The sequence below is a fragment of the Helianthus annuus genome, chromosome 5 (assembly GCF_002127325.2).
Source record: "Helianthus annuus cultivar XRQ/B chromosome 5, HanXRQr2.0-SUNRISE, whole genome shotgun sequence".
In the NCBI taxonomy this organism is placed as follows: domain Eukaryota; kingdom Viridiplantae; phylum Streptophyta; class Magnoliopsida; order Asterales; family Asteraceae; genus Helianthus; species Helianthus annuus.
Window position 1 is genome coordinate 66,402,121 of NC_035437.2, and position 25,527 is coordinate 66,427,647.

General features: G+C 39.7%; 1 protein-coding gene across 2 annotated transcripts; it reads right to left on the reverse strand.

Annotated features, from left to right (window-relative positions):
• Positions 1–948: 948 nt before the first annotated feature.
• LOC110940314 (3-hydroxyisobutyryl-CoA hydrolase-like protein 3, mitochondrial) lies at positions 949–6,128 on the reverse strand. 2 transcript variants are annotated; one of them, XR_002592991.2, is made up of 10 exons: positions 5,745–6,128; positions 5,567–5,668; positions 5,257–5,309; positions 4,147–4,281; positions 3,941–4,037; positions 3,232–3,361; positions 2,974–3,152; positions 2,300–2,424; positions 1,561–1,640; positions 949–1,240 (listed from the first exon to the last, which is right to left on the reverse strand). XR_002592991.2 is itself a non-coding variant. In XM_022181867.2 (10 exons), exons 1-10 carry the CDS (start codon positions 5,965–5,967, stop codon positions 1,139–1,141), a joined length of 1,248 nt encoding a protein of 415 aa, XP_022037559.1. In that variant the 5' UTR covers positions 5,968–6,128; the 3' UTR covers positions 949–1,138. The 2 variants fall into 2 exon arrangements, 1 of the variants encoding a protein (XP_022037559.1); XM_022181867.2 differs by having other exon boundaries at positions 1,561–1,662.
• Between the last annotated feature and the right edge of the window lie 19,399 nt (positions 6,129–25,527).

Here is a 25,527-nt window from a genome sequence, read left to right on the forward strand (position 1 = left end):
CTCAATAAAACAAAACTTTATGAGCCATGTGTTACGAAACAATTTGTAACGTGACTCCCCAATGTTTCCGCCGCATGTTGTTGTAAATTACGCGATTGGGATGTTACGAAGCCGCCTCTTTTCTTTGAAGATATCATTTTTTTCCTACCCCACCCATCGAATCTTCCTTGTATTGCATCCTCTACCCCATATAAATCTTTTCCTAATTACTTTGATAATTTTTGTTGGTCCCTTGCAGAGAGAGAGAGAGAGAGAGAGAGTAAATTGGTAAGTTACCAATAACCGCTTTGGCCAAAGTTACTCGCCCCACAAATGATAAGTTCTTGGCTTTCCATCTCTACAATTTAGAATTATGCACACTCACCACCGGTTTCCAACTTGCCACCGTATTCATGTTTGCGCCGACCATCAAACCCAAATATTTAAAAGGCATCCCCTCGGGATGCAATTAAAAGCCAAAGCTATAAGAGACAAATCCGTTTCATTTACTCCCACACCGTATACTTTACTTTTAGTTGCGCTCACCACTAATTCAGATGCTAAGTAGAAACATCTCATGATACCGTCCAGTTTCGTGCTTGTTCTGCATTTTCATCTCCCGAACGTTTTAATATAATATATATACTAGATTCTGAAATAGGTGTAAGCAAGTTGAGCCGGAGCTCGTCTCAGCATGTGAGCTAGGCTCATTTATTATAAATTAATTAATTTGATTTATGTATATAATTGTATATAAAACATAATATATTTTATTTAGTTACTTTTGTACCCATGCATTAAAAAATATTTATTTAGTAATTATATAATTACTACATTAAAAACATGTATCTCTAGTCAAGCTAGATGGTATGTGAAACTCGGCATAATTCAAGCTCTTAGCGACCCAACGGACTAATGAGGAGCTCGACTTGTTTACATCCCTATTTTTAAATCTAGGGTTATTGTCAATGACCAACAACTAACAACTTAATCAATTTGTTGAGCTTCAATAGTTTGGTTACAGAGAGTTAGATACAAATTTGAACACTTTTAAGGAACTATCAACAACAATGAGATACTTATTGAGTATGGTCAAATATTGTTCAAACCCCTGGTGTCAGAACGAAGTCATGTACACCCCCGGATGCAAATAAATGACTCAAACGGCCAGTTCATCTGCCTCTGGCTCCAGTGGTCGAAAAACTGCTTCTACTTCACTTGATTTAACTTCGTCTAGACTTGATGGACTCCATTTGGGATTCTGTGAAAGTTGAAGGGCAAAATAAGACTAATCCAACCATAAACACCATAAATTCTTCAATTTTGACTAGTTAACCATCACTAACTTTTAATATTTTATTCCAAAATAAACGGGTTCTAACCTAGTAAATGAATATTTTGGGATAAGATATGATTACCCGGATACCAGGCATAGAGAAGGGGCATAATAAGAAAAGCGAGATAAAGAATCATGGATTCACATAATTGTGGCACAGTTACTTATTTAGTAGGTATAGATAAGCTAAATAAAGTTAGCATGTTAGTCATGCAACTGGAAGAACAGAGGGAGGGGTAGCATACCTGATCTTTATCCACCAACACTGCTCGAACCCCTTCGGAAAAATCACTTCGAAGCGAAGTCCTTAGTGCAATGCGGTATTCTGTTTTCATCACTCCATTTAACTATACAATAAAAATAAAAATAGAAACAGCAATGACTAGCAAAGTTTAGGATATTGTAACCATAGTTGTTAATGGCGAATAGCGACAAGGTATCTATATGCTACATAGCGAATAGCTATAAATAGCGGCTGGCTATTTTATAAATAGCGACACACTAGAATTTTTTTTAAATATTATGTGTATATTATATCAAAATACCCTGGTATATATGCTATTTTACATGTATATTTAACAAAAACCTAAAATCCAGCTGTTTTATAGCTATATAATTGCTATTTATATTTAAAAAAAAAATAAATAAAGTGTCGCTATTCTCGCTATTCCATCGCTACAACCCAAATAACGACACTGGACCTATACGCTATGTAGGGCGCCATAGCGATTGCTACGATCACTATTGACAACCATGATGGTAACTTAATTATAAAATGCATTAAATGAAAGTAGGGGTGTCAATTATGACCCATTCTTCAAAAAACAGATTAATTTGGGTAAAATATTTTTGCATATGGTTTCATCTGGGTCAAATAAAAGTTATACATTGTGTCAAAATGGGTCACTATTATAAAACTTGCTACCTTATAGACGGATCCAAATGGGCCAACACCAAAACCTATGAAAGTACTTGAAAACTAACCGTGGATAAGTCCTCCTTGGTCCCCAATGCAGATGCAACTCTAGCGAAATGCATTTGTGTTAAGCAAAGAGAAAATGGAGCACCTTTCTTAAGCCCTGACAAAGCATCCTTTGCCCACTCTGCAACTGCTCATCCAAACAAGGGAGATGATGAGTCAGCATAACCAAACCATAAATTTCCACATCACCAAGTTTGCTTATACTCATTTACTACGAACGGGTCAAACGGGTAAAAGTATTTTGAAAAGAAAAAAAAATTAAAAGGAAACTGGTTGAACAGAACAAAAGTAGTCCGAATCTGCATTTAAGAGAAAACGCCACTTTAAATCATTTTTTTTTTCAGGATGACATATATTTCATTCCAATCATACGGGCAAATTACATAAGGATAGCAGGTAGACGAGCAACAAACTGCGCCGCCATCCCTTTCTGAATAAAAAACGCTAATCTACTAAAAACAAAGCCTCGCCCCTGAGGGGTCGAAAAGTTGCTGTGGACCACACGCTGAACTCTAGACAAGAACCGAACTGCTTCCGGCGCCAAGGAGCCGAACGTGTAAAGATGGATTATGCATTTAAATCTATACAAGTAATTGCTTTAAATAATAAATAATATGGAATTCTAAGTTGGCATATGTTCCAATTATATATAGATACGTAAGCAGAGTTATCTTACCTGTAGGATCATCACTTCTCTGATTCTTTTCTAGGTCTTCCATTATTTCTTTAACAGATTTATTTCCACCAAATATTGAAACTATACGCGGTAAAAGCACCTTTAATCGCGCTTCTGAATCAGGATTGCTATTATACTTCGCCAATATTTCTTGCACTTCAACATGTGGATCATCTGAACTGTATACAAGCGTTCATTGTTCATAAATGATCCAGACTTATATGTTGATATCTATGTAACTAAGAGGCAGAGGCATACAAGGTACACGACAAGAGAGTCTCCTTAAGTGAGCTCAAATTTCCAGACGGGACAAAGTGGGTCCCAAGACCTACATACAGCGCATCAGCTGGGGTAGACACCCTGTTTCCAGTCATACCAAGATAAGCACCTGCCCAAATATGTATTAACTTTCTTGTATAACTTTTTACAGTAACTATTAGATTTGAACATATTGAGGGATGCTAAACGAGTCGTGTTCATGGGTTGACGGGTCCAACCTGAACACGACACAAACCCAGAAATCGTGCAAGACATTTAAACCCAACATGAATCCATTTAACCCGTGGTTTTTTTTTTTTTTTTTTTTTTTGCATATTAATGCTTTAAAAATACAATTTTACAGAAAAAAATACAAATGTGTATAAAACAATTACTGTTGAATATATGATCTTTGTGTCAATTTTTTTTTTGAAGTTTTAAATTTTGGCATAATAATGCCCAGCCAATTTAATTAATGACATAAAACACATTCTAAAAATATTAAAATAAATAAATAAATAAATAAATGGCTTAACCAGTTAAACCCACGAACCCGCTAGTTTGACACGCACGACCTGTGTAGCAAAAGGGGTTCGCAGGTTCGACCAAATCTGTCCGGAGTCTATTTATACTAAACCAAAACCTGTGAATTTCATGTTAGGTTCGTGTCGTACCATAAATTCACACCATGAATTCCTTATATACATACCAACTGATCCTTCTCCTGGTCCTTGTGCTGCTATATAAGCAAACCCAACATCGGGGAACAAGCCAATTCCATTTTCTGGCATTGCAAGAACTGTCCTCTGGTAAAATATCATCAATGTACAATGTGTGGTTAGAAATTTACACAAATGCCACTGCTACGATTAGTCGATTACGATCATCTTAAAAAGAGAGTTTAGTTTAGTTTACCTCTGTTATGACTCTATACCTGCCGTGACCAGATAGACCTATCCCAAACCCCATGGTTATGCCATCTATGAAGCTTATGTATGGCTTCTTGCATGCAAAGATTTTGCATATAAGAGAGTATTCAGCAGTGAACACCTGTAAAGATCAGACATTGTTGTTGAACAAAGCTTGTACAGTCTTTCGGGAATATGACCCTGGTCTTAAAAACATCCCAAAGTCCAATGCATGAGGCGCGTTATAAGAAAAAAAAGGTTAGAGTTAATTACTGTTTTCGTCCACGTGGTTTGTGAAAAATCACTATTTCAGTCCATTAGCTTAAAATTTGCCATTTCAGTCCCTGTGGTTTCACTTTTGTAACCATTTCAATCCATTATTCTGTTAAGTACAGGGACTGAAATGGTTATAAGATGGACTGAAATGGTTACAAAAGTGAAACCACAGGGACTAAAATCGCAATTTTTAAACTAATGGACTGAAATAGTGATTTTTGACAAACCACAGGGACGAAAACAGTAATTAACTCAAAAGGTTATTTATAGATATTTAACTTTTCAAATTTTAGACACTGAAATATAAGATATTATCATCATCGCTGGTCTAATTTGTTCAAATACTCAAACCCATTGCTCCATTCATAGTCAGAATTGTTCAAATATTGGTCAACTGCATAAGATGCCTTCCGCGTCAGCTCAAGCTTTTCGGGGCCCAAAGCGTATAATAAAACCAGGGCCTTTTCGTTCAAGAAAATTGCTTTTAATCCTATAATTCATATATCATCTATTCATATACCACAAAGTCACAAACACCACCTCCAACAAATGTCCAAAGCCCAGATTACCTACGTAGAGTTTACTTTTTTTTAGAATTCGCGGCCCTAATGAATTGGTGACCCAAAGCGCTTGTTTTATTTCAGTTCCCATCAGACCACGTCACATGAATCGCATTGCATCAACTGCAGCGATTCAATCTCATTACCACATCATGGGCGTCATGCAAAACGCTCTCCTGATGCGCGCACTTTAAAACCAAAAATATAACATCTAATCCCATGATCTTTAACCATAACGGAGACGCCATTGGTACCCAAACAACTATTGATCTTAAACAAACCTTAATAAGATCTGACAGTTGTTTCATAGTTGATATCAGCTTCACATCACCACCTGCATAAAGAGTACTAAACTAAGGTACACAGTGGCGGAACCAGAACGATTTAGTTAGGGGGTCATCATAAGTTTATATTTTATGCTGGTTCAAATTAGGGGTCATCTCTAAGTTTGTTCTTCAAAAACTCAAAATTTATAAATAAAAATTCAAAAAGTTCCGGTGCCCGGAGGGTCAACGGACCCTTACCCCTGGTTCCACCCCTGAAGATACACATATTCGTTCAGTAAAAACACTTCAACTCCTGTAAGTTTACCTGCTGAAAATCCACGTGGCGAACTTCCCTCAACCAGAACACATTTGACTTTTGGGTCAACTTCCCACTGCTCAAGAAAACTTTTGTACTTCAAATCCATATCTGCATCGTTCATTAAATACACAAGTTGACTTTAACAGAAAAGGTCAAAATTGAATTTAAACGCAGAAAATGAAACCTAGATTCATGGCGTTGAGGGCTTTTGGACGATCGAGAGTCAGCACGGCGACGCCGTTTGGATATACGTTTCCTTTGACAAAGTCGCCGGCGTCGGAGCTGGCCATTGCCGTGAAATTCCGAAGAGAGATAGAGCGATCGGAGTTACGGAGAAGGGTTTTGGGGAAAGTAGAATAAGGTGATGATCTGATGAGAAAGTGAGAAACGCCGATCAGAAGTCGCATTATTCCGGTGAAGACAGTGATGACGATACTTACAGAGTGAGAGATTTGATGATGAAAACGGTTACAGAGTGAACGATTTGATGAAGAAAATGGAAATTAGTTTTTTTTTTTTTTTTTTTTTTGAACCGTAAATTTCTTTACTTGAGGGTGTAAGGGTGTTTGGCCTAGCTTTTATTGTTTTGTTAAGATCTATCTATACTTTCTATTGGGTTTAAGGGTGTTTGGCCTAGCTTTTATTGTTTTGTTAAAGATCTATCTATACTTTCTATAGAAAAGGAGAAATCCAAGTGACATAAGAAAAGCTGATGTGTCAGTTAGAGAGTATGTCTAACAAGGTTTTTCTTATGTCATTATTACATCATAATGCCTAATATTAAAAGAGTTTAAAATTCAAAGTTGGCTCACATTTAAGATGCAAAGGTCTGCTGAGGGAAAGGTCTGCCCATGTTAAGCCTAATATAAAATAACATTTAAACTTTTGTTTAAACATCTGCCCTCAACATTTATAATCAAACATCAGTTCCCAGTAAACATCTGTTGAGATTCAAAATTCTGGCTCCACATTCAAAATTCAAAATTCAAAACATATATTCTAATCCTATAAATAAGGGTTAATAATCTGGCTCCACATTCAAATCTCTCCCGCTCACATCTGTGATCATATCTCTCCCTCTCAAATGCATCTTTCTCGTGATCCAGTCGCTAATCTCCGATTACACTTCTTTGTTCGAATGTTTGTTGATTATGTTTACATGTTATCGTTCCAGTATCATTGTTCCAACATCGTCGTTTCAATGAAGCTTCCCATCACACATCAACCTTTCAATATCGATGTTGCAGTATCATTGTTGCAACATCGTGAAAAGTTGCATGTGCTATCTTCTTTGATGAGAGAGTTGCATTATTCGATTTTCGTTAAATCGAAAGTCAGGTTTTCTTACCTCAGGAAGATTTTCTCCTTTTATAGAAAGGATAGATTCGTGCAATATCGTGAAAAGTCAGATGTACTACAACAGTTGAGAAGAGACCTTTGCATGTTAGGTTTGTTTCTTATTTTGATTAACTGTTGATGATGTTGAGAGTTTTTATAGACACTGACATTTTAGAATATTAAGATGTATGTTTATATTATTAAAATGAAATGAATACATAGAAAAATACAAATTTAAAGAAATATTTATAAAGTATTACACGCTAGAGTTAACACTTGCTAGGATTTCGTAGACTCTAGCCTTTCTCCATGTGATTCCATGTTCTCTTTTGATTTTCAGGTCAGTTAGCATGTTGCAGATTTCTGATCCTGTTTTAGAAGTTGTGTCAGAAACTCTTCTGCATTCTTCTGGAACTCTGATGGAGGAGAGTGGAGGACTTCATCGAGCAATGCTATGCTGTTCCAGGTTTTGTTGTAATTAGTGTCATTTATTATATCGACTTTCCTGTTTAGTTCTTCGTCTGTTCTTTGTTCTTTCAGTGATCACATGGAGAACTGTGTTTTAACATTGCTGGTGTCTGACCAGTGGTAGAAGCGAAGTTTGCCATGTAGTTTTTTTGTTGGTTTTCTGATTTGGAACAATTTTTGACAGAAAGTGATTTGTAGGACAATTTGTTGATATTTTGAATCAAAAGTAATCATCGGGGTTTTATAGAGTTTAAAAACGCATCTACATGGTAAATCAAGAGGTTAATTGTAATTTTGATAATCTGCTTTTGTTCTTTGAACTTCGAAATTTTGTCCCTTGGGTTTCTTGGTATTTAATTTTACAGTTTTCCCATAAAAGTTGGTGTTTGAAAAGATTTTTGCATTAAAAGATTGCTGTTTTGAAATATACATTAATATGTTTATATTAAATGTACACGTTATATCAAATTTCATTATATAAACTCATAGTCACTTCACCTATTTTTCATCACGTTTTCCTACGAAGATATCATACTTTCAGGAAAGTCGAGTAATATAGTTTATTCAAATGTCGTCATTCACAAATGCAAAATCAGATGATTTAAAGCAGCGTTTTGTCAGGCAAATCGAGGAACAAGTGTATGAAGATAGGGCTACTCTTCAAGAGTTGAAGAGATGTTTTGATGGATTGCAAGTTGGCCTGTTCACTAGAGAGCAGGTTTCCAGAGATCTTATGCGGATGCCTTCAACTTCCGTCCGTGAGCTTTGTTTTATCAGTAATATAGAGTGCAGTGATAGAGACGTGGAGTTCATGGCGATGTTGAAGGACATACATCGAGAGGTTCAGCAATCGATGGAGTTGAAGCTAAAGTTTCTTAATTCTTACTGTTATTGTTAGATTTTACCTTTAATGTTGTTCAGTATGTGATGTAATTATTGGAGTTTTAGTTTTAATGTCATGAATAAATGAATAAATTTTAATTTTAAGAATCTATGTTGTGTTTTGTTTTTACTTATTTAGTGTTTGAGTAAGATTTAGATTATGTTGATGTTGAATTGTGTTGGAACATCTGTTTGGTAAGTCAACAGAGGTTTAATAGTATCAAGGGTTGGTTTGATGGTGAATAGATGAGTGGAAAGATAAAACAAATGTTTAGAATTTGATCATTGATAGCAGTTTTTTGAATAATCTGTGCTCCTGCAAATTACAGAGAGTCAATACTTCGAGTTGTAAAAGGTCTGTTGTAGTTAAAGTTTGGCAAAAGAGAACATTTGCTGATGATGAAACAACTGTGTATTCTAACGACTGTTGATACTAACAGTGGTTAGGCTAATGATGAATAAGTATTATTATATAACGCCTGCTATAAGTATTATTATATAATTTTGTTTATCAATAATAGTTTTTTGGAAGAATTTACAGTATATTTTTGTGTTATAAAAGGTGTGTTGTAGCTAAAGTCTAACAAAAGAGAGCATCTGCTGATGAATAAATGTCTGAAGATGCAAAGGTCTGCTATGGGTCAACAGATGTTAACGAACAACAGATGTATTCAATCTTAAAATGCATAACAGAGGATTTGATACTAACAGTGGTTGGGCTAATGATGAATAAGTACTATTATATAGCGTCTGGTATAAGTATTATTATATAGCATCTGGTATAAGTATTATTATATAATTTTGTTTATCAACAACAGTTTTTTGGAAGAATTTACGGTATATTTTGTGTTATAAAAGGTGTGTTGTAGCTAAAGTCTGATAAAAGAGAGCATCTGCTGATGAATAAATGTCTGAAGATGCAAAGGTCTGCTATGGGTCAACAGATGTTAACGAACAACAGATGATATTAAATCTTAAAATGCATAACAGAAGATTTGATACTAACAGTGGTTGGGCTAATGATGAATAAGTATTATTATATAGCGTCTTGTATAAGTATTATTATATAATTTTGTTTATCAACAACAGTTTTTTGGAAGAATTTACGGTATATTTTGTGTTATAAAAGGTGTGTTGTAGCTAAAGTCTGACAAAAGAGAGCATCTGCTGATGAATAAATGTCTGAAGATGCAAAGGTCTGCTATGGGTCAACAGATGTTAACGAACAACAGATGATATTCAATCTTAAAATGCTTAACAGAGGATTTGATACTAACAGTGGTTGGGCTAATAACAGATGTTAGACTTACGACTATTGAGTTACACCGATTGAAAAAAACTGCTGAAAGTTATCATCTATTCTCTTAACTTCTGTTTATCTAACGACTGTTTGACTCACACTATTCCCAACGACCAACAAAGGTTTCCAAACAACTGTCATCGGTTGTCGCAAGAGAGGTTCTGACGTGGACAGATCTTAGCCATTAAATATTTGTAACTACTGCCACGTCAGCATTCACTTCTTCTCTCTATATAAAAGCTGTTTCATCCCTAAATCGAGGTTCTACCACTGTAGTCTCGAATTCAAAATTCTCAAAAACAGTTTCCAGCATATTAAAAATGCTCCAATTTAAACTCTGTTTCATCTCGAAATCACCTTCTTTTCCGATCATGTCTCTGAACATCAAAAACCCTCACAACTACCTCCCCATCTTCGAGAAAACCAGCAAAAATACTAGCTATCACTCAATAATTGACCTTTTAAAGTCATCAAAATACAAATCAATTCTTACTGCCGATGCTCCAGTTCATAAAGAAACGCTCCGACAATTTTGCTTTAATGCTGAAATAGAGGCTGAAGATAATAATCCAGTTGCCATCACATCTAAGGTCGGGGAAAGTGTGGTACGAATTTCTCCCTTTACAATTTCCACTACATTTGCATTGGATGACTTGGGAGGTAAGAACAACTTTGAAAAACTTGAACTTCATACAGAGTTCATTGAAAGAGGGTATGATGCACAATTAAAGGAAGTTACTATCTACAAACGAAACTTCCCTCCGCCAATGAAATTTTTGTTTCATACTCTTTTAATTTGTCTCTCAGCCAAGACCATCGCATTTAATGAGATACCTTTGAACATTCAGTATATGGGTTAAGCTATTTTAACAAAATCTGATTACAATTTATCACAAGCACTGTTTTCTGATTTGTTGAATAATGTGAAAGATGTGAAAAAATTGAAAAAAGGTGTTCGTAGTAATGCTTTTCTGTTGTATCCAAGACTTCTAAGCTACTACCTACGAAAACAAGTGTCACAAACAGATTTTGAACAAGGTGTAGCTTTTCAAATAAATAGTCTTACAAGTAAAACTTTAACTAAACTTATGGATAAAGAGTCAAAAGTTTCAACAACTGAAACAAAGGGAGATGAGCCTGTTTTAGATGCGTCCGCATCAGTTGCTCAAACTTCTGTTGTTGAGCGAACTGCTCCTGGTGATCATGACACCACAACCGGTGTTGTGAAACACACACCAGGAAAACGCATGTGACAACTGGCACAAAACCGGTAATTTCCGTACAATTTAATTATTATTTACTATCTGCAATTATGTGCTTAAATGTCAACATTGTCTGATTACATACTATACATGTGAATTCATGCACGTTTTATACTTCAAATATTGCTTTATGCATTACTGTTAGCGTTGCGTCAGAAAGACTAGTAAACTCACCGGTAAGACACGTTGTGTCAGCAACTCTGCAGAAAGCAGTCAGATAATAGAATTAGGGCCTAGGAGTAGGTCCAACGTCTAAAATACATTAAAACCCAAGTGTGAATACAAGGGTTAACATATAAACTTTCCGGAAGCTAAACTATGCATTAAAAAGCACCCGAAACACACTTTAAATGCTGAATTTTACATATTTCAGCAATAATTCAGCTCCAATCAGCATTTTAACATTGAAATATCATGCAGAATTCATGTTTCATTATCCAGAATACCTTCCCGAGTGTCGGGAATAAAAAGTGTCACAAAAGGGTACATAAAGGACACTAAACGACATAATTTAGCACTTTAACGAACCGGTATCTAACCAAATAACCGGACACTACCCGAAACACCAAAATTATACTAGAAGCATTGTTTTAGTGTTTCTGAGCTAGTCATGATCCCCGAACACCCTAACACACTATATAACACATCATAAGCATGAACACTAACTATTACACTTAAATCCTAACTAGATTATCTAACTTATCATTAAAACCCAACTAAGACCCCCCCCTCATGTGGATGGTCACAAAGGGTGACCCCACCAAGATCTTACTTGATCTTCCTAAGATTTGATTAAGATCATGTTGTGTACTTAAGAAATGTGACAACCCTCACCAAATCAGGTATCCGTACGAATTAATTACTATTTAATTACTGCTTAATTACTGTGCTTTCTTTCAATTGTGGATAAACTGCTACTTGAATACTGATACATGCACATACTTGCATCAAACTTTATTTGCTGTCACTCTATTATTTACATACAGTACTTTAGTGACAAAATTGATGCACAAAAGCACAGTAGCACAATGAACAGATAACCCATTAAACATGCTGATATAGCCAGCATCAGGCAGACACTGCCACTAAGGCCTGCATGAGCCAAGGATAGTTTACTACACTAGTAGAGAGTGTAGGGAAATGAGGGTTGTAGAACTGCGTCACTAGGTGATAGTTATAGTGACCGGATGTGCCTAAAACATGATTTAAACACAAATCCTGCACTTTAATATAAAATTCAGCTTTTTAGCAAACTAGTAAAGTGTAAAAACATGGGAAAATAATACTAGACACTTTCCAAAGTGTCAGAAATTCTTTGTGTCACTAAAAATAATATTAACGACACTTTAAAGCTTTGTTAAGCACTTTAACGGATCAGTATCCAACCGAACAACCGGACTTTACCCGGAACATAAAAATATTGTCAACGACATTGTTTTTCTTTTCCTGAGCCAGTTAGGGTCCCCGAATACCCTAACACCCGTTATAATTCACCACACACTAATATCTAGTCTTAACTTCCTAACTTAACAACTAATACTTAATCTTCTAGTTCAAAACAAACCAAATACCCCCCCCCCCATAGTAACCGATCGGTCACCATATGGGTGACACAAGTTGTCCTTGCTAGATTATTTTAATCTCTTGTTTCATATCTAGTGAACACATTAACTAGTGGTTAAACTTGTGATATGGATTATATAAAGAACCAAGGGGATAAGCACTTCATGTTCATTCACAACACACAACAAAACTTCACTCTTCTCTCTCACTCTCTTGACTTACTGTGACAACTCGAACTTTAGACTTGCTTAGATGTAACGTTATGTATGCTTATATGACACTTTGAGTTAACGAATATTATGATGTTACGTACAATGTGAACTATGTGATTACGTTGATTGATCGAATGTTACGTGCTATATGATTTCATGAGAATGTGTATGTTACTACTTGAACCGATTAGAAAAAATCACTTACAAAACCCACTCGGTCAACATAGTGGACTCGAGACCATGACACAGCCCATGTGGGGTTTCGGCCCACACCTCCTCTACGTATATGCTCACACACACACAATTAGGGTTTTTAGTTTTCCCAATCTTTGCAACCAAGAAGCACACACACAAACTCTCTCTCTCTCGGAACCGGCGATCACACACCCACCCTTTGAAGCTCTCGGCTCCGCTCTTGTTTTCATCTCGGTTAGTATAATGCCCTGATTGTATGACTTTGTATGTGTTGTTAGTATTTGGATTTCATGACCGATTAAGGTGCATGCTAGTAAGACACAACAGAATCTATATATTTACTTTCGGTGATATATGTTGATATGCTAGAACAGAACCGGATCATATGTTGCTGATTAGTCGATGTTCTTAGTGTTAAATCGGTTGAATTGCATGTGCTTGTAACCGACTGTGATGTTTTAGATTGCATGCTAGCCTATAAGTTAGTTATTTACATGTTTGATTATTAGAAATTGGCTGTTCTTGATGCTGATCACACGAGTTGATCATATGAATATGTTATGAAATTGATAAATGTTGGTAATTGATCTGATAATTGCCATGATTGATCTGTTATTGAAACTGCCAAATCTGTTTGTTGGAATTACGGGATTTTGTTAAATGAAATAAGGAAACTGTTATGATCCGTTACATGATCGGTTGCGACACACTGTTGCGAGTCGAAACCCATAGTCTCGACTCGAGACCACAAGCAGCATAACCCGAAATCATGGTTGCGAGTCCCGTTGCGACTCGTAACTGGACCATGATGAGCCGAAACCATGGTTGCGACCCGTAACCTTCTTGCGACTCGAAATCCTCTGTTGCGACTCGAGATCGCCCGTTGCGACTCGAGACCAGTTTTACACGCACATTGTCTTTGGGCCTACACTGTCACGGGTCCAATCGATTGGGCCACGTGATTGGACTTATGTACTGGACTGCTATTTGGACTGTATACGTGATTCTTGCCATGATTATATGTGTATACATACGTGTAGTTTATACGTGCAATAGTTGAGTACGAACCTAACTTGCATAAGTAACCATGATAGGACGTGGTTGATCTCTTACTTGTATACTTGAGCATTTTATTGTCTGCCGAGCAAACCAAGGTGAGTTCACACAGCCAAGGCATGGGATTCCCGGGTTGGGAATTGGGTTGGATATGTTGATATTGAAAGAGTTACTCGTACTTACGCATTCACTAGAATATAGACCATCGTCCTCAGGATAGTCAGGACACGTTACGTAAAGCCTACGTAACCCAGTATTTGCCATTTGTCTCCCGGGTCGGGAGGACACGTTACGTAAAGCCTACGTAACCCAATACCTTCTACTGTCTTCCGGGTCGGAAGGACACGCTGCGTAAAGCCTACGTAGCCCCCACGCGTACCACTGTCCTCGGGGAAGGGCACGTCACGTAAAGCCTACGTGACCCAGTACGTATTCCTGTTCTCGGTAAAGAAGAACACATGGTTGGAAGTTAGTCTAGTAAGTACCACTGATGAGAAGCCCTCATTAGTAAGGATAACCGTGGGAAGCCCCCACCGGTAATATAAACACAAGGTTTGGGAAGCCCCCACCTTTAGTACGTACTAGTATGGGAAGCCCCCACTAGCTAAACCTATGCACTATGTTATGAACTTACTTTCTGTGAACTCGCTCAACTAGTTTGTTGATTATTTGCTGCATGCCTTGCAGGACCTTAGGTACATTATGGAGCTTGCACAGGGAGGAGCAGGTTGTTGTGGGATCTGGATCATGAACGATATTCGAACTTATAATTATTTCGAGATTACATTACTATGCTTCCGCTACTTAAACAATGTTTGGTTTTGAAACATCAATCATGTCATGATGAATTACATTAATTACTTTTATTATTAAATGCTATGTTTGATATGATTGATGGCTTGATCCTGGTCAGTCACGCTCCCAAGCGGTGGTACTCCGCAGGTGGATTTTGAGGGTGTGACAGATTGGTATCAGAGCCATTGGTTATAGAGAACTTGGTTTTAATATGGGAAAACGTTTTTATTAAAACCAGACTATAACCAGTACAGTGCTCTCAACGATCCACAACGACGCTTCGCTCCACGTGCAAGACTCGACATCCTAGGTAATATGGTTTATGTTTATTGCCTGTTTGCTAGAACAGCTTAGAACTTTGCTCGCATTACGTTTAGATACACATGATACTATAGCATGAGAATCCCTACGTGCTTACTCTTTTCTGTCATCGCCCTATTCGCGAACCATTCTTACCTATGCTACTTGTTACAATGAAGATCATGTCTGGACGAATCAACATGACTCAAGCCCAGTTAGAGGCTCTCGTTCAAGCTCAAGTTGCTGCGGCAGTTGCAGCAGCTCAAGCAGGTAGTATATCCTGCAGTATAGGCACACACTAGGATCTTTGGATCCTACATTAACTCTCGTATTTAACTTCGTCCTATTCGTACACAATAGGTCAACACGCGCAGCAGCCAGTCTGCACATTCAAGAACTTCATGGACTGTCGTCCAAATTCCTTCAGTGGCACTGAGGGGGCAGTGGGACTCCTCCATTGGTTTGAAAAGCTAGAATCAGTATTCGAGATGTGCGAGTGCCCTGAGGCTCGCAAGGTCAAGTTTGCCACTGGCACCTTGGAAGGAATCGCGCTAACCTGGTGGAACGCGCAGGTGCAAATTCTGGGGTTGGCAGCTGCTAACGCCACACCCTGGAACGATTTTAAGGAACTTATAAAAAGGGAATATTGCACGCGTGAAGATATTCACAAGTTGGAAGACGAGCTGTATAATCTGAAAATGGTGGGGTCAGAGATCGAAGCGTATACTAAACGGTCGAATGAGCTGGCCGTATTGTGCCCAACTATGGTGGACCCTCTGTACAAGCGCATCGAGATGTATCTCAAGGGGTTGGCACCAGAAATTCAGAGCCATGTTACCTCGGCTAACCTCGACAACATCCAGGAAATTCAGCGCCTCGCTCACCGTATCACAGACCAGGCAGTGGATCAGAATAAACTGCCTAAGCGTGTCAGCGCTACTGCTACAGTCACTTCTTCAGCTACTCCCGCTACTACTGGTGACGGCAAAAGAAAGTGGGAAGAAGATTCTAGTAAAGGTTCAGCATCCGTTCAGTCTCAAGCTCAGCAACAGAAGACTGACCACTACCAGAGCCCCAATCAGCAATCCTCTGGTGGTCACAGACAGAGGAGATATCAGGGAAGTCAACCTAAGTGCCACAATTGCCACAGACATCACAATGGCCCGTGTAACAAGGGTCGTTGTCAAAGGTGTCTTAAGATGGGTCACGAGGCCAAAGACTGTAGGAGTCCACGGCCTGCGAATCAGAATCAGCAGCCTCAGCAACCAGCTCCACAGAACCAGCAGCAGCCACAGCGTGGAAACCGGGGATGTTTCCAGTGTGGGGCTGAAGGTCATTTCAAACGCGACTGCCCTCAGTTGAACCAGAATCACAACAACAACCAGGGCAATGGGCATAACAACGGCGGGAACAACAACAATAATGGCAACGAGGCAAGAGGTCGAGCTTTCGTTTTGGGAAGAGGAGACGCAGTGAACGATCCCAATGTGGTTATAGGTAAGTTTCTCCTCGACAATATTTACGTTACTGTTTTGTTTGATTCGGGTGCGGATACAAGCTATATGTCTGTGAAAATGTGTCAACTGCTAAAACGTGCACCAACACTTTTACCCACCAAACATGTAGTAGAGTTAGCTAACGGTAAAAGTCTAGAAGCCACGCACGTAGTTCAGGGTTGTAATCTTATCCTAGCTGGCCAAGCCTTCTCTATTGATCTCATTCCCATAGTTTTGGGTAGTTTCGACGTTGTGATTGGGATAGATTGGTTATCCCAACACCAGGTAGAAATTTTATGCAGTGAGAAGATAATTCGCATTCCTCGTTCTGGTCAGGAACCTCTCGAAGTCCAAGGCGACAAGAGTGGTGCTGTGGTTGGCATCATCTCTTTCTTGAAGGCTCAGAAATGCTTACGTAAGGGTCACACAGCCATTTTGGCTCTTGTTTCAGACGCATCAGTAAAGGAAAAGAAATTGGAGGATATACCAGTCGTACGTGACTTTCCTCAGGTATTTCCTGAAGACTTACCTGGCTTACCGCCTCATCGTCAGGTCGAATTTCAGATCGAGCTCGCTCCAGGAGCAGCACCCATAGCTCGCGCACCGTATCGTCTAGCTCCATCAGAATTGGAAGAGCTGTCAAAGCAACTGCAAGAGCTCTTGGAAAAGGGCTTCATTCGTCCAAGCTCTTCGCCTTGGGGAGCTCCAGTGCTTTTCGTGAAAAAGAAGGACGGTACGTTCAGAATGTGCATAGACTACAGGGAACTGAACAAGGTGACGGTGAAGAACCGTTATCCTCTTCTGCGCATCGACGACTTATTCGACCAGTTGCAAGGGTCGTGCTACTATTCCAAGATAGACTTGAGGTCTGGTTATCATCAGCTGAGAGTCCGGGATGAGGACGTCTCCAAGACAGCCTTCAGAACTCGTTACGGCCACTACGAGTTTCTTGTCATGCCGTTCGGCTTAACGAACGCGCCTGCCGTATTTATGGATCTTATGAACAGGGTGTGCAAACCCTATCTTGACAAGTTCGTCATAGTATTCATCGACGACATTCTGATTTACTCCAAGAGTCAGGAGGAACACGAGCAGCATCTTCGTCTTATTTTAGAACTCCTTCGAAAGGAACAGTTGTACGCCAAGCTTTCTAAATGCGACTTCTGGCTTCGTGAGGTCCATTTCTTAGGCCACGTAGTAAACAAGGATGGGATCCATGTCGATCCATCCAAGGTAGATTCGATCAGGAACTGGCCTGCACCACGAACGCCAACGGAAATACGCCAATTCTTGGGTTTGGCAGGTTACTACAGACGGTTTATCAAAGACTTCTCCAAGATCGCGCAACCACTTACACTACTGACACAGAAGGGTGTCACCTACCGTTGGGGCAACACGCAGGAAACTGCTTTTCAGTATCTAAAGGATAGGCTTTGCAGCGCACCGATTCTCTCATTGCCAGAGGGCACAGATGACTTCGTAGTATATTGTGACGCATCAATACAAGGTCTGGGTTGCGTATTGATGCAGCGGGATAAAGTTATTGCCTACGCCTCTCGTCAGCTAAAGGTTCATGAACGGAACTACACGACGCACGATTTAGAGCTGGGAGCTGTTGTTTTCGCACTTAAGATATGGCGACACTACCTGTACGGTACCCGGTGCACGATTTACACCGATCACAGGAGTCTCGAGCATATTCTTAAGCAGAAGGATTTGAACATGCGTCAACGGCGATGGGTCGAGTTACTGAACGACTACGAATGCGCTATCAAGTACCATCCAGGCAAAGCCAATGTTGTGGCTGACGCCCTCAGTCGGAAAGACACTTTACCACGGCGCGTGCGAGCGCTACAGCTTACGATCCAGTCTAGCCTTCCTACACAGATACGAAATGCTCAGATAGAAGCATTGAAACCCGAAAACGTCAAGGCTGAAGCCCTACGCGGCTCACGACAACGATTAGAACAGAAGGCAGACGGCGCCTACTATGTAACGGGGCGTATTTGGGTCCCACTTTATGGTGGATTACGCGAACTTGTAATGGATGAAGCTCACAAGTCTCGCTACTCGGTACATCCAGGGTCGGATAAAATGTACCACGACATCAGCACTACTTATTGGTGGCCTAGCATGAAGGCCCACATCGCTACGTACGTTGGAAAATGCTTGACATGTGCGAGAGTCAAGGTCGAATATCAGAAACCAGCGGGCCTACTCCAGCAGCCTAAGATACCTCAATGGAAATGGGAAGAAATTTCCATGGATTTCGTTACAGGCCTACCCAGATCCCAGCGGGGAAATGATACCATATGGGTGATCGTGGATCGACTCACCAAGTCTGCACACTTCCTACCTATAAAGGAAACGGATAAGTTCTCCACTCTCGCAGACGTCTATCTTAAAGAAGTTGTTTCGAGGCACGGAGTGCCCACATCCATCATTTCGGATCGCGATGCACGATTCACGTCAGAACTTTGGCAAGCAATGCACAAATCATTCGGCTCACGATTAGACATGAGCACAGCATATCATCCTCAGACGGATGGGCAGTCTGAGCGAACGATTCAAACACTTGAAGACATGCTTAGGGCATGCGTTATCGATTTCGGCAACGGCTGGGAAAAGCATCTCCCTTTGGTGGAGTTCTCGTATAATAATAGTTATCACACCAGCATACAAGCCGCTCCATTCGAGGCATTGTACGGGCGTAAATGCCGGTCACCTCTCTGTTGGGCAGAGGTGGGGGATAGTTAGATCACGGGTCCAGAGATTGTAGTGGACGCCACAGAAAAGATTGCACAAATACGACAACGCATGGCGGCAGCACGCGACCGTCAGAAAGCCTACGCGGACAAGCGTAGAAAGCCTTTGGAATTTCAGGTCGGGGACCGGGTTTTATTGAAAGTCTCACCCTGGAAGGGTGTGGTTCGTTTTGGCAAACGGGGCAAACTAAATCCACGCTATGTCGGACCATTCGAAATCGTAGAAAAGATCGGCAAGGTAGCCTACAAGTTGAACCTACCAGCTGAACTCGGGGCAGTTCACAATGTCTTTCATGTGTCGAACTTAAAGAAGTGCCTATCAGATGAAAACCTCATCATTCCTTTTAAGGAACGCACTATCGACGAGCGGTTGCAGTTCGTCGAGGAACCAGTTGAGATCACGGACCGGGATGTGAAGGTCCTCAAAAACAAGAGAATCCCTCTTGTTCGAGTACGTTGGAACTCCAAACGTGGCCCAGAGTACACCTGGGAACGCGAAGACAGGATGACAGAAAAGTACCCCCAGTTATTCGAAACCAATACAACCATTACTGAGGCTGAAGCTACTACTTCGGAATTTCGGGACGAAATTCCAGATCAACGGGGGGAGGATGTGACACCCCAGGAAAATCAGTAAACAATACAGTTTGCCTAGCTTCCTCAGTGAGTGCATACCAAATTTCGGGACGAAATTTCCAATTAGTTAGGGATAATGTGACAACTCGAACTTTAGACTTGCTTAGATGTAACGTTATGTGTGCTTATATGACACTTTGAGTTAACGAATATTATGATGTTACGTACAATGTGAACTATGTGATTACGTTGATTGATCGAATGTTACGTGCTATATGATTTCATGAGAATGTGTATGTTACTACTTGAACCGATTAGCAAATCACTTACAAAACCCACTCGGTCAACATAGTGGACTCGAGACCATGACACAGCCCATGTGGGGTTTCGGCCCACACCTCCTCTATGTATATGCTCACACACACACAATTAGGGTTTTTAGTTTTCCCAATCTTTGCAACCAAGAAGCACACACACAAACTCTCTCTCTCTCGGAACCGACGATCACACACCCACCCTTTGAAGCTCTCGGCTCCGCTCTTGTTTTCATCTCGGTTAGTATAATGCCCTGATTGTATGACTTTGTATGTGTTGTTAGTATTTGGATTTCATGACCGATTAAGGTGCATGCTAGTAAGACACAACAGAATCTATATATTTACTTTCGGTGATATATGTTGATATGCTAGAACAGAACCGGATCATATGTTGCTGATTAGTCGATGTTCTTAGTGTTAAATCGGTTGAATTGCATGTGCTTGTAACCGGCTGTGATGTTTTAGATTGCATGCTAGCCTATAAGTTAGTTATTTACATGTTTGATAATTAGAAATTGGCTGTTCTTGATGCTGATCACACGAGTTGATCATATGAATATGTTATGAAATTGATAAATGTTGGTAATTGATCTGATAATTGCCATGATTGATCTGTTATTGAAACTGCCAAATCTGTTTGCTGGAATTACGGGATTTTGTTAAATGAAATAAGGAAACTGTTATGATTCGTTACATGATCGGTTGCGACACACTGTTGCGAGTCGAAACCCATAGTCTCGACTCGAGACCACAAGCAGCATAACCCAAAATCATGGTTGCGAGTCCCGTTGCGACTCGTAACTGGACCATGATGAGCCGAAACCATGGTTGCGACCCGTAACCTTCTTGCGACTCGAAATCCTCTGTTGCGACTCGAGATCGCCCGTTGCGACTCGAGACCAGTTTTACACGCACATTGTCTTTGGGCCTACACTGTCACGGGTCCAATCGATTGGGCCACGTGATTGGACTTATGTACTGGAGTGCTATTTGGACTGTATACGTGATTCTTGCCATGATTATATGTGTATACATACGTGTAGTTTATACGTGCAATAGTTGAGTACGAACCTAACTTGCATAAGTAACCATGATAGGACGTGGTTGATCTCTTACTTGTATACTTGAGCATTTTATTGTCTGCCTAGCAAACCAAGGTGAGTTCACACAGCCAAGGCATGGGATTCCCGGGTTGGGAATTGGGTTGGATATGTTGATATTGAAAGAGTTACTCGTACTTACGCATTCACTAGACTATAGACCATCGTCCTCAGGATAGTCAGGACACGTTACGTAAAGCCTACGTAACCCAGTATTTGCCATTTGTCTCCCGGGTCGGGAGGACACGTTACGTAAAGCCTACGTAACCCAATACCTTCTACTGTCTTCCGGGTCGGAAGGACACGCTGCGTAAAGCCTACGTAGCCCCCACGCGTACCACTGTCCTCGGGGAAGGGCACGGCACGTAAAGCCTACGTGACCCAGTACGTATTCCTGTTCTCGGTAAAGAAGAACACATGGTTGGAAGTTAGTCTAGTAAGTACCACTGATGAGAAGCCCTCATTAGTAAGGATAAACGTGGGAAGCCCCCACCGGTAATATAAACACAAGGTTTGGGAAGCCCCCACCTTTAGTACGTACTAGTATGGGAAGCCCCCACTAGCTAAACCTATGCACTATGTTATGAACTTACTTTCTGTGAACTCGCTCAACTAGTTTGTTGATTATTTGCTGCATGCCTTGCAGGACCTTAGGTACATTATGGAGCTTGCACAGGGAGGAGCAGGTTGTTGTGGGATCTGGATCATGAACGATATTCGAACTTATAATTATTTCGAGATTACATTACTATGCTTCCGCTACTTAAACAATGTTTGGTTTTGAAACATCAATCATGTCATGATGAATTACATTAATTACTTTTATTATTAAATGCTATGTTTGATATGATTGATGGCTTGATCCTGGTCAGTCACGCTCCCAAGCGGTGGTACTCCGCAGGTGGATTTTGAGGGTGTGACACTTACGGCCGAGAACCAAGCACCACCCACCATCCTTTTTCGATTTCATTCAAGTTATTCCAAGTGCACTCAAGTGTGAAGGATCTCATACGAGGAAGCCCGGTGCTTGCAGATTGCCAAGGACCTCTCTACGACGCCTTTAACCACTCGTTTTTCGACTAGTTTCTTCCCTAGCCTCGAGCTCGTAGTAAGTGACTCTAAACGCCTTCTTGATCTATTCTAAAGTGGTTAATAAGAATTGTGTCGGTTGAAAATCATGAACATATAAGATCACCAACTAAAAGTCTACTAAAGTGATAAACAAAGTGGTTAATGGATGAATAATGGTGTAAAACTTTTGAAACTAGTTTTGTTATGGTTATTTATTGTTGTTGATTGCTAGTATGGGAATGGATCATCATCAAACCACGCTAGATCATGTTCATGAAACATGAACTAGCCATATGTTAAGTCGTAAAGTTATTAGATGACGAATCCTTTCAAACATAAACATGAACTTGTGTAAAAACAATTTTTTTTTATGAAATGGAGTTCTAAACTAGTAGATCTAAAGATCTACAAGTGGTATTTTCGAAGAACCAAGTGTAAGATGAAATCATATTTTTAAAAACCGGATCTTTCATAAACAAAGGTGAATTTGGTGAACACACAAGTGTGTAGACGCTTGTGTAACAAAAGGTTTTAACAAAGAATTATTTTTTGTGATTTTTGACAAAAAGTTGTAAAGATGTATCTTCTTTAAAAACATGATTCTCAAGAAACCGATTTTATTTGTAGAAAGATCTACCAAAAATATAGGGAAAGTTGCTACATATTTTACACCAACCACAAGCTCATGTGTTTTGTGATTTATATCTGTTTTGACTAGTTTGATGATGGAATATTGTTTGTTAATGTTGGGAACATTGTTGATTTGAATTTTAAAAGAAAATGATACGCTTGAAAGCGTGGCCACCTCCAGTTACAGGGGAAACTCTGGCGAAATTTTTCCAGAAATATAAACACTTGAAAATATTTTGGTGACAAGTGTCTATAACTATATTTTAACTTGTTTCCAAAATATAAATTTCGCCACGATCTTTACTACAAAACTTCCAAGAGTCGGAGGTGGGATTTTCACAAAATAAAACTTGAAAAATATATATTTAGTACATATTTTCCATAACAACACTTGTGAGATTTTTATGATTATTTTGTGAACTATACAAATATTATTTTTAGGGTAAAAATAATATTACTGATTATTAACGGCTCCAAAATAATACGAACGCCTTCACAATAAATATTTAAGTTACACCGGCATTATTATTATTGCCACACGAATCATAAACTGTAACTTACGTATTTCCGGAAAATACTCATAAGTGTGTATTTTGACAAGGATATTATTTTGGAAAATTATATGGAATAAAATATAATATTTTTGGGAAAAATATTTATATTTTGGAAGTAAAGTATTTGGACAAATGAAATAAAATATATTACATTAAGTGAGACTTAATACTATATTTCGAATTATACGAACGCACGTGTATTAAGACCCCCATCCTTGGGAAGGAATATAGATTACCAAATAATTACGAAGTGTAAACACGAAATAGTTGTCTAACTATTTCCCAAAAACTTAAACCTTAAGCTAAGGCACGGCCGTCCGTCTAATAGAAGTTAGTACGTGTAGGTCGTCGCACAGCAGATTGACCAGGAGATTTTCTTGTTAGAGACGCACCACTGTGAGTTCATGTCCCCCTTTTTCTCTTAACTGTTTTCAGTTTTCTAAACTGCGGGGGTGAAATACATGTTACTATGTTTACGAGTACTTTACACATGGTATGATTAGCGTAAGGAGGGTTACTACTTAGATCATGTGAGTGGGTAGGCGTGAACTGAAGGCCATTAATCCTCAGAGTAGGACTGAGGGACAGTAGCGGTAGATCTATCTGGGTGTAGCGAGCCCAGCCCCAGGCCCATCAGAACGGACCTCGGGGTGACTTTGTATCCAAGGCAAAATCTGCTAGGTTTGAGTCTTCCTACTGCACTTCACACATATCAATGGCCTTGCAAACCATTGGTGATCTCTTTATTTCCTTATTTGCTACATACCAGGGTTTTTATACTTACAAAGGTTTTACTTACTCACTACACATGAACTCGCTCAACAATTTTTGTTGATTTTTCCAACTTACATGTATTTCAGGGAACTAAGGATTCTGGCACGGTATGCTACGTTTTCACGCTGCAATAGAGTTACGGGATCATCCACGTTTAGGGATTGCGACTTTTACCTGGACGAGTCGCAAGTCTTAAACGGTGTTTATTTTAAGTTTGTGGTTGTGTCTTTCAAACAATGCTTTTTATGTTGTTAGGTTGTAATTTTCGTTGCATGTCTCAACGCTTTAAGACAATGTTGTGTTATTTTGTTTTTAAGACAATATTTAATGGATGATCTGCATGGTTTTAAATTCATATAGCTTTGTTGTGATTAAGCTATGGTATTAAGAAGTCACACCAAATTAACCCACGCTTCCGCAAAGCCAGGGTGTGACAAGAAACACATGATCCAATGGATAAAAGGTTAGCATGTTATAAGAAGGTTATCATTCTCATTATCATCACCCACACTTCACCTTCACCTCTCTCTCCCTCCCTTGCTCTCCTCTCGGCCAAACACCCTCAAGCACACCACCATCATCATCCAATCTTGATCATCCATTCCAAGTTCATTTCAAGGTGTAAGAAGGTCTGCAAGCAAGCTTGGTGGTCTTGGATCTTGAAGGACCTCTCCCATTTGCTATTATCCAACCCATTTATCATCTTCAACCTCTTGTGTTCATCCCTAGCCATAGAGCTAGTAGTAAGGCCCTTATGATCTCTTGTTACTTCATATTTTGATGGTTAAAAGATGATGAACATTGTTAATCTTGAAGAACACTAAAGAACATAATCATGAATCTTTAACATAAGCTTATTAACATATGAATATATGTTGAATAGTTTTATTTGCTTCTTGATGACGATTTCCAGCCGTCTGCACTACCCGATGCCGTGGTTGAGCCCGCTGATGGCCCCATCGCTGGGGATTTGCCGCTTGTGGTGATCCCTGCTCCCATACCCCTTGCCATGTACCCTGTTATCGATATGCCTCGTGACGTAGTCGCTGATGACGCCGCCGATTTGTTTGACGTAGTCGCTGTTATCGGCACCATCGCACGCGCAGGGCGCGCAACACTATTCGTATGATACAGACCCCGATAGGGCGTCATCTGCTGCACCTGCCCCTGCCCCGAGTTTCGCGATCGATCATGACATTGATGAGGATTCAGACCCCGTCTTCCCACCTGGTTTTGATCCGGACCAGGATATTGAGTTTATACACCTAGATCAGCCCATGGAGGACCCTGTTGACCCTGTTAACCCTGCGTTT